General features: G+C 46.3%; 1 protein-coding gene across 1 annotated transcript in view; it reads left to right on the forward strand.

The window, feature by feature from the left end:
* The window catches only part of appbp2 (amyloid beta precursor protein (cytoplasmic tail) binding protein 2), a 95,844-nt gene that overhangs the window by 52,712 nt on the left and 28,898 nt on the right, over positions 1-14,234 (forward strand). Inside the window, exons 3-4 of the mRNA XM_070857167.1 lie at positions 2,384-2,535; positions 12,191-12,314. Of these exons, the coding sequence (XP_070713268.1) occupies positions 2,384-2,535; positions 12,191-12,314 (276 nt within the window). The remainder of the gene's footprint in view (positions 1-2,383; positions 2,536-12,190; positions 12,315-14,234) is intronic.

The raw sequence follows: 14,234 nt of genomic DNA on the forward strand, positions 1-14,234 counted from the left end.
AGTGCCCATCGTGGGAAATCCCACTTTTGGAAGAAGATGGAATAATTACAAACAAACAATCCAGTCCAGTCAACCGGTGGTGGTTAAAATTTCCAAATGAAATGAAAACTTGAGGGTTGAAATATGGTATAACATATTGGGACCACAAATTTGCATACAATTAGACTAATCATTATACAGCAATAACAGTATGCAAACTCAAATATGTACAAAACCTAGCAAGCACTGCCGGGACCAACCACCAGTGTAACATGCGGATTTTAATGATTATGCAAACTCGACTATATACATAATGACTTGGTTTCAGCAACCTAATGCAAACTGGTCAAATTTGCAGAGGGTACTAAATGAGGAGAGGCAGTTGAGTTGGAGGAAGCAGCCAAGGTCCTATAAAATTAATTAGATAAATTCTGTAATTGGCAGATGAAGTTCAATACAGATATTTGGAAGATACAGACACTAGAAGGAAATATGAGTGTCGTAAGTATACTATAAATAGCATAGAAATGGGTGAAATGGAAAGAGATTTAAAGTGATAATTGATTCGGCACTTAGCATGTCAAATCATTGTGGAGCGGCAATAAATAGTGAATACAATTCTGAATTATATTGCTAAATCAGTAGAATACAAGTCAGGATATCTTGCTAAAATGCACAGTGCCCTGGCCAGACTGCACCTTGATCACTTTTAGTCATCCAGATGTAAGGGAAGCATTCAAACTACAGAAACTGCAAAGAAGATCCCTCAAATCTAAGAATTAAATGACAGGGAAATATTGGTGAAACTGGAGCTCTTCAGCCTTGAAGGGAGCTGACTGAGGGGAGGCCTTGTAGAAGTATACAAAATGGTAAACCTCAAGTGCTACTTCAAGGTGCTAGAACAAGGTTGCATAAACAAAAGGTGATTGAACAATTTAAGACATGTCCTGCAAACAGCAATCAATACTTGGAATAATATTCCATGTCGGGTGATAAAGGTGAAAATCTAGTTATAATTAGATGATGAGGCAAGAGGGAGAAGGGCATTTTAAGTGCATTCATCAAAAAAAAATTCCATTATGTCAAACTAACAGTCTCAACATAGTTCCTGATGGGCACAGGCACCCTACCCAAAGCAATCATTAAGCAGAATAAATTGGCAATCTCAGTAGTAGACTGCAAGGATAACTGTTAGCACTGTTGCAATACAGATTTAGCTGCTTGGGGCAGCAACATAGAGGAGGTTTACTCTGCATTTCGCTTCCAATTTATCTGATTTGGGATACTGATACTGCGTCCCAAAACTGGAAGTGTTCTGTTCAATAGCATTCATATCCCTACTCTTTTAAGCACAAATATTTACCAGAAACATATATAGACTTACATAGAATTTTACAGCACACACACAGGCCATTTGGCCGAAATGTGTTTATGCTCCACACGAGCCTCCTCCCACCTTGCCTAATCTCACCCTTTCAACTTATCCATCTATTCCTTTCTCTTCATATACTTATCTAGCTTCCCCTTAAATGCATCTATGCTATTTGCCTCAACCACTCCATGTGGTAGCGAGTTCCACATTCTCACTACTCTGAGTAAGGAGGTCCTTTATGGATTTATTAGTGACTATCTTGTATTTTTGGTCCCTAGTTTTGGACTCTCCACAATTGGAAACCTCCTCTCTACGTTTGTCCTATCAAACCCCTTCATACTTTTAAAGACTTCTTATCACGTCGCGCCTCTGTCTCTCTTCTAGAGAAGAGTGCCCCAGCCTATTCAGTCTTTCCTGATAGTTGTACCCAGTTAGTTCTGGTATCATTCTTGTAAATCTTTTTTGCAGTTTCAATGCTTTAAATCTTTTTTGTAATCTGGAGACTAGAACTATGCTCAGTATTTTAAATGGTCTACTACATACGTTTAACATGACACTTCTACTTTTGAATCCCTCTAGAAATGAACGCCAGTACTTGGTTGCTACTTTTAATGATTTGTGAATCTGTACCTCTAGATCCCTTTGTGCCTCTACCCCATTTAGACTCTTATTTTCCAAGGAATACATGACGTCCTTATTCATCCTACCAAAATGCAACACCTCATGCAATTCATTTGCCATATACATGCCCATTCTGCAAGTTTGTTAATGTCTTGTATTTGTTGCAGTCTTCCTCAGTATTTATATCCCTCTAAGCAGGCATCATAAAAATGCAAAAACTCATGCTATTTTTGTTAGGACCAGTGAAAGGATTGAGTTTTTTCCTCCAGCTGTCTATAGTCATTAAAAATGAAGCTGATTTATTTATTTAGTTATGTAAAAGAAAAGCTAGCTGTAGCAGTGGATCTTTAAACTGTTTTAAGTTGTTGTACTTTAGTCCATGTTTAATCAGTGCCATTCTATCTCTTCCAGGCATCTTCTGCATCACTGTTTTCAGGCTCTAATGGACCATGGAGTAAAGGTGGCTTCAGTGCTGGCCAATTCCTTCAGCAGGCGCTGTTCATACATTGAAGAGTCAGACGCCCATGTAAAAGAAAAGGCTATCCAATTTGGGTTTGTTTTAGGTAAGAAATTGTTTCAAATAGATTGAAGAATGGATTGGAAAGATAAAACCAGTCGGAGGGGAGGGTGGGGGGGAGAGAAATGTATTTGGAACATGCATCCTCATTCTGGTTTTCCTAGTGCATTTGAACTTTTTCCCTATGTTTGCCAAACCCGTTTAGTTTTGATTATTGTACTGACCATTTTCTCATTCCTTTGTTAATTTTAGGACCAACATAAATGCACAAATTTTATGTATGTGAGAGGCAAATTTCTGTGCTACATTTCTCAGGTGGTGTTTGCAATGAACACTGAACTAGTTTTTTCTGGGTTGAGTAACTTATTGCTGCTACTATGGCCCAACATTTGGGTGAATTTGAAAGCTCGTGGTCCTGATGCTATCCGTTCATTCTCCATGTTTTTTCAGGATTTAATGTATGTGGTTTACATCCTCATTGTTCAGAGAACTGTTTGTGGTAATCATGTGGCAGTGAATTTAAACTTACAGGATCTACAATTTTTCTACAATCAGAACAAGATGCTGAGATTCCATGTAGTTTTAGAATGGAAAGCTTGAACTGTGTGTGTGTGTGTGTGTGTGTGTGTTAAAGATAAAATTGCCCTGAATACTCAGTTACTTGTTGAATGTAAATGTATTGGAGGGGATATTTGTGCATCCTTTTAACTGCTGAAAAGCTGAGCCTTCACTTAATGGGCCCAAGTTTCGGGCCGCGCCTAGAACGGCGCAGCCCCGACCTGGACGCCTGTTATTCGCGCCACAAAGTGCGCCTAAAAAAAAACTTAGATTCTCCGGCTCCCTGCAGGTCCTCTGGAGCCTGGCGCGGCGCAGCACGAGCTGTAGGGGGCGGAGCTAGGTCCCTGTGCTGTAAACAGTGTCGGGACCTCTGTACATGCGAGCTACAGTGGGCGCGCATGTGCAGTAGCTCCAGGCGCCCAAAACTGTGTGGGAGGGGCCCGAAACACGCAGCCTCTAGCCCTGGCCGAATGGCCTCACTGGGGCTGCATGAATAAGGCTCCTCCCACGCCCAGCTCCTGCTTCCTCCCGACCCGACTCCCGCTCCCCCCCCCCCCCCGGGACCGGACCGGACCCGCGCTTCCCCCCCCCCCCCCCCCCGGACCCGAACCGACCGCGCCCCCCCCGACCCGCGCTCCCGACCCAACGCCACCTACCTGTAAATCTGGCCCATTCAGCCTCCCTTCCCCTTCTCCTTCTCCCCCCTCCCCCTTCTCCTTCTCCCCCCTCCCCCTTCTCCTTTCTTCCCCGCCCTTCTCCTTTCTTCCCCGCCCTTCTCCTTTCTTCCCCGCCCTTCTCCTTTCTTCCCCGCCCTTCTCCTTTCTTCCCCGCCCTTCTCCTTTCTTCCCCGCCCTTCTCCTTTCTTCCCCGCCCTTCTCCTTTCTTCCCCGCCCTTCTCCTTTCTTCCCCGCCCTTCTCCTTTCTTCCCCGCCCTTCTCCTTTCTTCCCCGCCCTTCTCCTTTCTTCCCCGCCCTTCTCCTTTCTTCCCCGCCCTTCTCCTTTCTTCCCCGCCCTTCTCCTTTCTTCCCCGCCCTTCTCCTTTCTTCCCCGCCCTTCTCCTTTCTTCCCCGCCCTTCTCCTTTCTTCCCCGCCCTTCTCCTTTCTTCCCCGCCCTTCTCCTTTCTTCCCCGCCCTTCTCCTTTCTTCCCCGCCCTTCTCCTTTCTTCCCCGCCCTTCTCCTTTCTTCCCCGCCCTTCTCCTTTCTTCCCCGCCCTTCTCCTTTCTTCCCCGCCCTTCTCCTTTCTTCCCCGCCCTTCTCCTTTCTTCCCCGCCCTTCTCCTTTCTTCCCCGCCCTTCTCCTTTCTTCCCCGCCCTTCTCCTTTCTTCCCCGCCCTTCTCCTTTCTTCCCCGCCCTTCTCCTTTCTTCCCCGCCCTTCTCCTTTCTTCCCCGCCCTTCTCCTTTCTTCCCCGCCCTTCTCCTTTCTTCCCCGCCCTTCTCCTTTCTTCCCCGCCCTTCTCCTTTCTTCCCCGCCCTTCTCCTTTCTTCCCCGCCCTTCTCCTTTCTTCCCCGCCCTTCTCCTTTCTTCCCCGCCCTTCTCCTTTCTTCCCCGCCCTTCTCCTTTCTTCCCCGCCCTTCTCCTTTCTTCCCCGCCCTTCTCCTTTCTTCCCCGCCCTTCTCCTTTCTTCCCCGCCCTTCTCCTTTCTTCCCCGCCCTTCTCCTTTCTTCCCCGCCCTTCTCCTTTCTTCCCCGCCCTTCTCCTTTCTTCCCCGCCCTTCTCCTTTCTTCCCCGCCCTTCTCCTTTCTTCCCCGCCCTTCTCCTTTCTTCCCCGCCCTTCTCCTTTCTTCCCCGCCCTTCTCCTTTCTTCCCCGCCCTTCTCCTTTCTTCCCCGCCCTTCTCCTTTCTTCCCCGCCCTTCTCCTTTCTTCCCCGCCCTTCTCCTTTCTTCCCCGCCCTTCTCCTTTCTTCCCCGCCCTTCTCCTTTCTTCCCCGCCCTTCTCCTTTCTTCCCCGCCCTTCTCCTTTCTTCCCCGCCCTTCTCCTTTCTTCCCCGCCCTTCTCCTTTCTTCCCCGCCCTTCTCCTTTCTTCCCCGCCCTTCTCCTTTCTTCCCCGCCCTTCTCCTTTCTTCCCCGCCCTTCTCCTTTCTTCCCCGCCCTTCTCCTTTCTTCCCCGCCCTTCTCCTTTCTTCCCCGCCCTTCTCCTTTCTTCCCCGCCCTTCTCCTTTCTTCCCCGCCCTTCTCCTTTCTTCCCCGCCCTTCTCCTTTCTTCCCCGCCCTTCTCCTTTCTTCCCCGCCCTTCTCCTTTCTTCCCCGCCCTTCTCCTTTCTTCCCCGCCCTTCTCCTTTCTTCCCCGCCCTTCTCCTTTCTTCCCCGCCCTTCTCCTTTCTTCCCCGCCCTTCTCCTTTCTTCCCCGCCCTTCTCCTTTCTTCCCCGCCCTTCTCCTTTCTTCCCCGCCCTTCTCCTTTCTTCCCCGCCCTTCTCCTTTCTTCCCCGCCCTTCTCCTTTCTTCCCCGCCCTTCTCCTTTCTTCCCCGCCCTTCTCCTTTCTTCCCCGCCCTTCTCCTTTCTTCCCCGCCCTTCTCCTTTCTTCCCCGCCCTTCTCCTTTCTTCCCCGCCCTTCTCCTTTCTTCCCCGCCCTTCTCCTTTCTTCCCCGCCCTTCTCCTTTCTTCCCCGCCCTTCTCCTTTCTTCCCCGCCCTTCTCCTTTCTTCCCCGCCCTTCTCCTTTCTTCCCCGCCCTTCTCCTTTCTTCCCCGCCCTTCTCCTTTCTTCCCCGCCCTTCTCCTTTCTTCCCCGCCCTTCTCCTTTCTTCCCCGCCCTTCTCCTTTCTTCCCCGCCCTTCTCCTTTCTTCCCCGCCCTTCTCCTTTCTTCCCCGCCCTTCTCCTTTCTTCCCCGCCCTTCTCCTTTCTTCCCCGCCCTTCTCCTTTCTTCCCCGCCCTTCTCCTTTCTTCCCCGCCCTTCTCCTTTCTTCCCCGCCCTTCTCCTTTCTTCCCCGCCCTTCTCCTTTCTTCCCCGCCCTTCTCCTTTCTTCCCCGCCCTTCTCCTTTCTTCCCCGCCCTTCTCCTTTCTTCCCCGCCCTTCCCCTTCTCCTCCTCTTCCCCCCTTCCCCTTCTCCTCCTCTTCCTCCCTCCCTTCCCCTTCTCCTCCTCTTCCTCCCTCCCTTCCCCTTCTCCTCCTCTTCCTCCCTCCCTTCCCCTTCTCCTCCTCTTCCTCCCTCCCTTCCCCTTCTCCTCCTCTTCCTCCCTCCCTTCCCCTTCTCCTCCTCTTCCTCCCTCCCTTCCCCTTCTCCTCCTCTTCCTCCCTCCCTTCCCCTTCTCCTCCTCTTCCTCCCTCCCTTCCCCTTCTCCCTCCCTTCCCCTTCTCCTCCTCCTCCCTCCCTTCCCCTTCTCCTCCTCCTCCCTCCCTTCCCCTTCTCCTCCTCCTCCCTCCCTTCCCCTTCTCCTCCTCCTCCCTCCCTTCCCCTTCTCCTCCTCCTCCCCTTCCCCTTCTCCTCCTCCTCCCCCCCTTCCCCTTCTCCTCCTCCCCCCCTTCCCCTTCTCCTCCTCCCCCCCTTCCCCTTCTCCTCCTCCCCCCTTCCCCTTCTCCTCCTCCCCCCCTTCCCCTTCCCCTCCTCCCCCCCTTCCCCTTCTCCTCCTCCCCCCCTTCCCCTTCTCCTCCTCCCCCCCTTCCCCTTCTCCTCCTCCCCCCCTTCCCCTTCTCCTCCTCCCCCCCTTCCCCTTCTCCTCCTCCCCCCCTTCCCCTTCTCCTCCTCCCCCCCTTCCCCTTCTCCTCCTCCCCCCCTTCTCCTCCTCCCCCTTCCCTCTCTCCCTCTACCCCCTCCTCCTCCTCCCCCTCCCCTCGCAGACACTGACAGACAGAGAGTGAGAGACACACGCAGACAGACAGTGAGATAGAGACACTGACAGAGACACACTGAGGGGGGCATCCCAGTACGCTGTTGGAGGGCTCCCGGTGCTACAGTCGGTAAGTAGAAAATGTTTTATTTATTGATTTAAAAAAAATATATAATCAATTTGTTTTGATTGATTTATTGATGTTTTTATCATTTATTATTTATGATGGCTCTTTATTTGTAAAACTGAAGTGTTTAATGTTTGTAAACTTCCCTTTAAACACCCCCCCATTCCCTACGCCTGATTTGTAACTTACGCCTGATTTTCTAAAGTGTAGACAAGGTTTTTTCCAGCGTACAAAAATCTTCATTTACTCCATTCTAAGTTAGTTTGGAGTAAGTTTTCACTGCCGAAACTTTGAAAACAGGCGTATGTGGCCGGACACTCCCCCTTTTGAAAAAAAAATTCTGTTCCAACGTGAAACTGTTCTAACTGACTAGAACTGGAGCAAACTAAATGCCGAGAATTTGAATTTCTAAGATACTACGTTCTACACCAGTTGCTCCAAAAAATCAGGAGCAACTGAGGCCGAAACTTGGGCCCAATGTTTTTAAAGATTTAAGTTTTGTTGTGTCTGAGGGAGGATCGAAGAAAGCCGAAAGCATATGAGGGAGAAGGGAATAGAGGGTTATGCTACGAGATGTAGATGAAGAAAGACTGGAGGAGCCACGAGTGGAGCATAATTGCCGGCATGGACTGGTTGGGCCGAATGGCCTGTTTCTGTGTCGTATATCCGATGTAATCCTGAATCACTTCAAAATTAGAGGAACTTTGGTTACTAGCAGGTATTGCAGCAGTCATTTAGGAAGCTGCAGTTTAGTAAGCAAATATAGTAATAACCTTTTAAAAACAAATTTAATACTACACTAACTCAGATGTAATTGATTATTTAAAGATATGAATCCAGGAGATCTATGTTATTAATGTTGGCTCTGATCTGTGCCTTGTTATAAAACACGTGTTGCATCTTTTAATTTCAAGATGTAACTTGGCCAGGGTGCTGGGAATTTTTTAATTGATGCTGCAGTTTCTGTTAAAGATTTTCTTTGTCCTTTTATCTTGAGAACCTGTTGACCCAACTAATGTGGGATTCTGCTGTGGGAATTAGTTAATAGCACACAAAAATCTCTGTACTCAATGTGACATTTGCTGGTTTGTTGGTTAATTTTTCCCAACAAAGACGCGTGGCCTCCCCAGACGTGATTCCAATGGGTTTTGTCTTGAGCCTGACATAGTGACTCATCAGGGAGGAGAACTTTTCACCTCCCAACCATCTGGAATTGTAGAAATAATTAATATTGATCATCGGGCCTCTGAGTTTGGATTTTCATCAGACATCTGCAATTATGAAATATCTGCATTTGATCGGAGTTGTAAAAAGCTGCCTGAATCAAGTATATTTATTGTAGCCTTTTACCATACCTTCAGTTCACTTCACCGAACTGGAATTGTTATGGCAGCGAGGCAGAACTCCCAAGTAGCTGAAATGTTAATCACGTAATGGCAAATTACATTTTAATGTAAAACTTATTTCAAACCTGTAGTTGGAAGGCTGAAGAAGACAAAAACATTTTCAGTGTTTTGAACAGTTTCATTGGCTGACCTTAGAATAATAGAACATTGTAGCGCAGAAGGAGGCTATTCAACCCATTGTGCCTGTGTCAAGCACTCTGAATGAGCTTATCCAGTTAGTCCCACTCCCCTGCTCTTTCCCCATAGCCCTGCAAATTTTTCCCCTTCAATTATTTATCCAATTCATTTTTTGAAAGTTCCAGATCATCATAACTCATTGCATAATTTGTTTTACATATGATTGAAATACAGTGAATAAATTTGCTTATGAGGCAATCAAGTGGACACATTTTGAAGTGAGGTAGGACATATTTGATAAATGTGGTACAGAGATTTGCCTTATACAGTTGATGCTAGAGTGCGATGCTTAAAATGTGGCATACGAATTGCACAATAGATGCACCCTTTTTTGTATTGATCTCCCGTGGCATTGACTTGCTGAAAGTTGCATTACAGGTAGAGTTTCTGCTTTGGGCGTAATCGTCGATCTGGGCACAAATTGCACCCATTTTGAAAACAGGTTCCTCTCTTTTCCCCCGGAGCTTATTCTCAAACTCATCTGCATATCACCGGGGGGAAAAGCGGTCATGAACCAGTGCAATCTGGCAGCATGTTAAAACTTTAATTTTATTTTTTAAAACATTCCTTGATGTATTTGAGAGAAGTAACTTGGTGCAGTTTGATTAATACAACTGAAAATGGGTTTATCACAAAAAATAAGCATCTTTAATCTGTGTCAATCCACCTGTGAGTAACCCGATTTTAAATAACTGAAAATTACTTTAACAAAAATAGACAGAACCATTTGCTACAATAGCAAAATACTGCAGATGTTGGAATCTGAAATAAAAGCAGAAAATGCTGGAAATACTCAGCAGGTCAGGCAGCATTTGCTCACGATGCAGATTCCTCTACATTGGGGAGACCAAACGCAGATTGGATGACCGCTTTGCAGAACACCTCCGTTCAGTCCGTAAGCATGAACCTGAGCTTCTGGTCGCGTGTCACTTTAATTCTCCGCTCCACTCCCACTCTGATATTCCATCCTCGGCCTCTTTCACTGTTGCAACAAAACTGAACATAAGCTCGCAGAACAGCACCTCGTCTTTCTATTGGGTGCTTTAGTTTTCTGGATTCAACATCAAGTTCAACAATTTCAGACCATAACCTCTGCCCCTATTTTTTCCAGACGGCAGATGTTGATGGTTCTGCCATTCCCATTTGCAGCATTTCATTGCTCCTATCACAGACCATTCCTGTTGTTCTCTTCTGGCCCCCCCGCCCGGCCCCTTTCTCTCCCAATGCATCTGGTTAAAATCTGTTTTTTCTCCAGTTCTAACGAAGGGTCGCAGTCCTGAAACGTAGAACCATTTGCTAGTTATATTGGGGTAGAGTAGTCAGTTTCTTAGTAAATTTTTAAACATTTACATTCAAGTGTCTTGCGCCCAAAAGAACTAGCTTAATTTTTTTAGAGCCTTCTCGAAGGCCAGGAAACGAGCGCAATTAACGGAAATTCTCAATAGCGATTCATCATCATCATAGACAGTCCCTCGAATCGAGGATGACTTGCTTCCACGTCAAAAAGTTCACAGGTGTTAAAATGATGGACCCAAAAATTCCAGGTCCAAACTAAATCTTGAAGGGTGAAAGATGCCTGTGCTTGGATTTTTTTTTAAACATGTTGTGACCGTTGCACACCAGCCACCGCACAGGCTTGACAGAGCTAGGTCTTGTTCCAGTAGCAAGGATTAACCAAGAGACTGGGACCGAGAGTGCACACATATCGCAGTGTGGGCTGGCCCCTGCTGCTCCTGGGCCCTCGCCTCTTCTGGGCCCCGAACTCATGCCTCTCTTGGGCTCCGATTACGTCCCGCTACAATCTCTCGCCGCTCCTTCGCCCCGACCTCGCCGCTCCTGCTGTACCTGCCCACGCTCCAGTCACCGACCTGGACCTTGATTACGTCACTCTTCACTGCCGTTGCTCTCCTGCTCCAGCACGTGCAGCTCCCTGGAGTGGTATGTCTCCACGCTACTCCTTCCACTATCCCTGGCCTGCTCCGATGGTGCTCGCAGGCCGGGGTCCGCACAGACTGCTGGGCTAGGCCTCCATGCTGCTCCTTCGCTCCCCGGCCGGCTCCGATTCATTGGTCCTGGGGACGCAGCCAGTACTGTGGGCGGCGCTAGCTTCTAGCGCGATGATTTTTAAACTACCGCAACAGATCACGGAAACCCAATTTGTGCTGGATGTAATTTGCACTTAAAATTCTGCAATCTTTTGCGGCGATTACACTGATTTCGGACGAATTGCGCCAATTAAAACCAGCGTAATCTAGCGGAAATTTTAACCCTCGCTGCTTTATAGGGAAGTGACTCTTGTGGGGCATTATTCACGTTAAGGGAAGGAGTATATTTGGCAAATGATTGCGTTCTTAGAGATTTGGGCAGGGTCTGGGGAAAAGAGTAGTTTAGTTTAGGGGGGTACTGAATGGTTGGGGTCAAAAATGAGGATTTTGGGGAATAGTAAGTAATGGGTAAAGGAGTGAGAATTCAATATAAGCTGAGGGGTGGGGCAGTGGGGACTGTACGTCTCTGCTGAAGGGATTTGTGACAATCGCCCTGAGGCAATCCAGTAAGTGCTTGTTTCTTTGCTTGGCTCCACCTCAGATAGCTTAACAAATGAAAATTGTTCCCTTCACGTACCACATTTAAGCAGATAAATGCCTCTGCCTATCAATTGAGGTAACAAAATATTCTGTTTAAATCACAACTTCATTTCAGATCCTACCTTCACACTAGAATAGTCTGCTGATAATTCAAAGATGTTTTTACACTGGAAATGTTGAATTATCAATAATTTGAATTAAGCAAAGTGTGAACTTTAGTGCTTTTAAAAATATATATATATTTTTTGGTTTATTTGAAATTGAGAAGTGGACTGCAATGCTACTGTTTTCCAAAACTTGCTGCAGTTTATACAAATTGTTTTGTTTCGCTGGTTGTTTTTGAGTTCTAAACTGAACATAAATGAAAAGCAGCTGATGTGACCATTTAGAACACAATACTTAGAAAGACCGACTCCTAGTTGTTCTTCCCCATTAGCTAATTTTCATTTCAGCTGCATCATTAAACTTCTGCTGAACTGGCCATCTGTAGTTATAGAGATCAGCGAATATATAGTAAACAACGTTCATACTTTCTTAGTTACCTCAGGAAAAACTGGGCCTTTGTGCTTTGCCTTGTTTTGAAGTTTTATACAAAAAAAAATCCTCTGGCTTTCAAAATTCCTAAAAGTCCTTGTGCACTGTAATTTTTCACTGATGTGGACAAGGGGGTGAGGCCAGAAATTGGATTGAGTGTGCCATCGTGACCAGCTCAAAGGAGTATTCCAGCATCACCCAGTTCTTTATTTTAAATCTGGTGCCTAGTTATCTAAACAATCAATTTTCTCTGGGTTAGTTTGTAGAAAATAAAATGCCAAATCAGACCCAGGCAAGCCACATCAATTGTTTTTGGGTAGGTTTTGTGGCAAGTGTTTCAAAAATAACTTAATCACAAAATAAAAAGATGACTAGAAGTCAGCTGAGTATAAATTGAGTACTGCATGCAGACGTGCCTCAATTATGTATATAAATGCATTTGAAAGTTGTACAGGACATTCATTCATGAAGCAAAGAGATGTATTGCAAAGTAAATCCATGCTTAATAATTTTCTGGTTTTTTTCTCTTTCTCTTCTCTTCTGCAGGTGGATTTCTTTCTGATGCAGGCTGGTATAGTGATGCTGAGAAGGTGTTCCTTTCTTGTCTGCAGCTATGTTCGCTACATGATGAGGTGCTTCACTGGTTTCGTGCAGTTGAGTGCTGTGTCAGGTGTGTAGTAACTAAAAAGAAAGAACTTGCATTTATATAGCGCCTTTCACAACCTTCGGATGTCCCAAAGTGTTTTAACAGCTAATTCAGTACTTTTGAAGTGTAGTCACTGTTGTAATGTAGCGAAATATGGCAGCAATTTGCACAGCAGTCTCTCCAACCGCAGCGAGTGACCAGATAATCTGAAATAAAAATAGAAAATGCTGGAAATACTCAGCAGGTCAGGCAGCATCTGCGGGGAACTTAATTTAACGCTTCAGGTCGATGACCTTTCATTTGAAGTGTCAGCCTGGATCATGTGCTCAAGTCCCAGGAGTGGGTGATCGACCTGAAACGTTAACTCAGTTTCTCTCACCACAGATGTTGCCCGACCTACTGAGTATTTCCAGCATCTTTTATTTCAGATTTCCAGCATCTACAATATTTTGTTTTTGGACCAGATAGTCTATTTTAGTGATGTTGGTTGAGGAGTAAATATTGGCCAGGGCACCTGGAAGATTCTCCTTTTCTTCAAATTGTACCATGGGATCTTTTATACCCCAGAGAGGATGGACAGGTCCTCAGTTTGATGTCTCATCCGAAAGCGCACACTTCCGACAGTGCAGCACCTCTTTAGTACTGCACTGAAATGTCGGCCTATTATGTGCTCAAGTGTCTGGTGTGGGATTTGAACATGCATCCGTCTGACTCCAAGCTGAGAGTGCTGCCTTTGAGACAAAGTTAACACTATGAAATCCAATACTCTAGTCTACATGTATACGGTGAAGGTCATCTAGTAGACCACCACCTTACCGGGAATATTTGTGTTCCTGCGAACGGCACTCTCAGCGTTGATTTAGACGAAAGAATTGAATGTAATATCTCCAAGTTTGCAGATGGCACTAAGCTGGGTGGCAGTGTGAGCTGTGAGGAGGATGCTAAGAGGTTGCAGAGTGACTTGGAGAGGTTAGGTGAGTGGGTAAATGCATGGCAGATGCAGTATAATGTAGATAAATGGTGAGGTTATCCACTTTGGTGGCAAAAACAGGAAGGCAGAATGTTATCTGAATGGTGACAGATTAGGAAATGGGGAGGTGCAACGAGACCTGGGTGTCATTGTACATCAGTCATTGAAAGTTGGCATGCAGGTACAACAGGCGGTGAAGAAAGCAAATGACATGTTGGCCTTCATAGCGAGAGGATTTGAGAATAGGAGCAGGGAGGTCTTACTGCAGTTGTGAGGCCTTGGTAAGGCCACACCTTGAATATTGTGTACAGTTTTGGTCTCCTAATCTGAGGAAGGACATTCATGCTATTGAGGGAGTGCAGCGAAGGTTCACAAGACTGATTCCCGGGATGGCAGGACTGACATATGAAGAAAGACTGGATCGACTAGGCTTATATTCACTGGAATTTACAAGAATGAGAGGGGATCTCATAGAAACATAAATTCTGACGGAATTGGACAGGTTAGATGCAGGAAGAATGTTCCCGATGTTGGGGAAGTCCAGAACCAGGGGTCACAGTCTAAGGATAAGGGGAAAGCCATTTAGGACCGAGATGAGAAGAAACTTCTTCACTCAGAGAATTGTGAACCTGTGGAATTCTCTACCACAGAAAGTTGTTGAGACCAGTTCGTTAGATATATTCAAAAGGGAGTTAGATGCTAAAGGGATCAAGGGGTATGGAGAGAAAGCAGGAATGGAGTACTAAAGTTGCAAAAATGATCAGCCATGATCATATTGAATGGTGGTGCAGCCTCAAAGGGCCGAATGGCCTACTCCTGCACCTACTTTCTATGTTTCTATGTCCCTGGTCCTTTGATGCTGTGCAGATGGCTTCCTTGCAGACCTCTTTTACTATATGCTCTTCACCAGCATGGTCAACCTGACTGTATTTGCCCATCTAATTCTCTTTCTTTTCTCCACCCTCCTTACAAAA

The sequence above is a fragment of the Pristiophorus japonicus genome, chromosome 16 (genome assembly GCF_044704955.1).
Source record: "Pristiophorus japonicus isolate sPriJap1 chromosome 16, sPriJap1.hap1, whole genome shotgun sequence".
Taxonomy (NCBI): Eukaryota; Metazoa; Chordata; class Chondrichthyes; family Pristiophoridae; genus Pristiophorus; species Pristiophorus japonicus.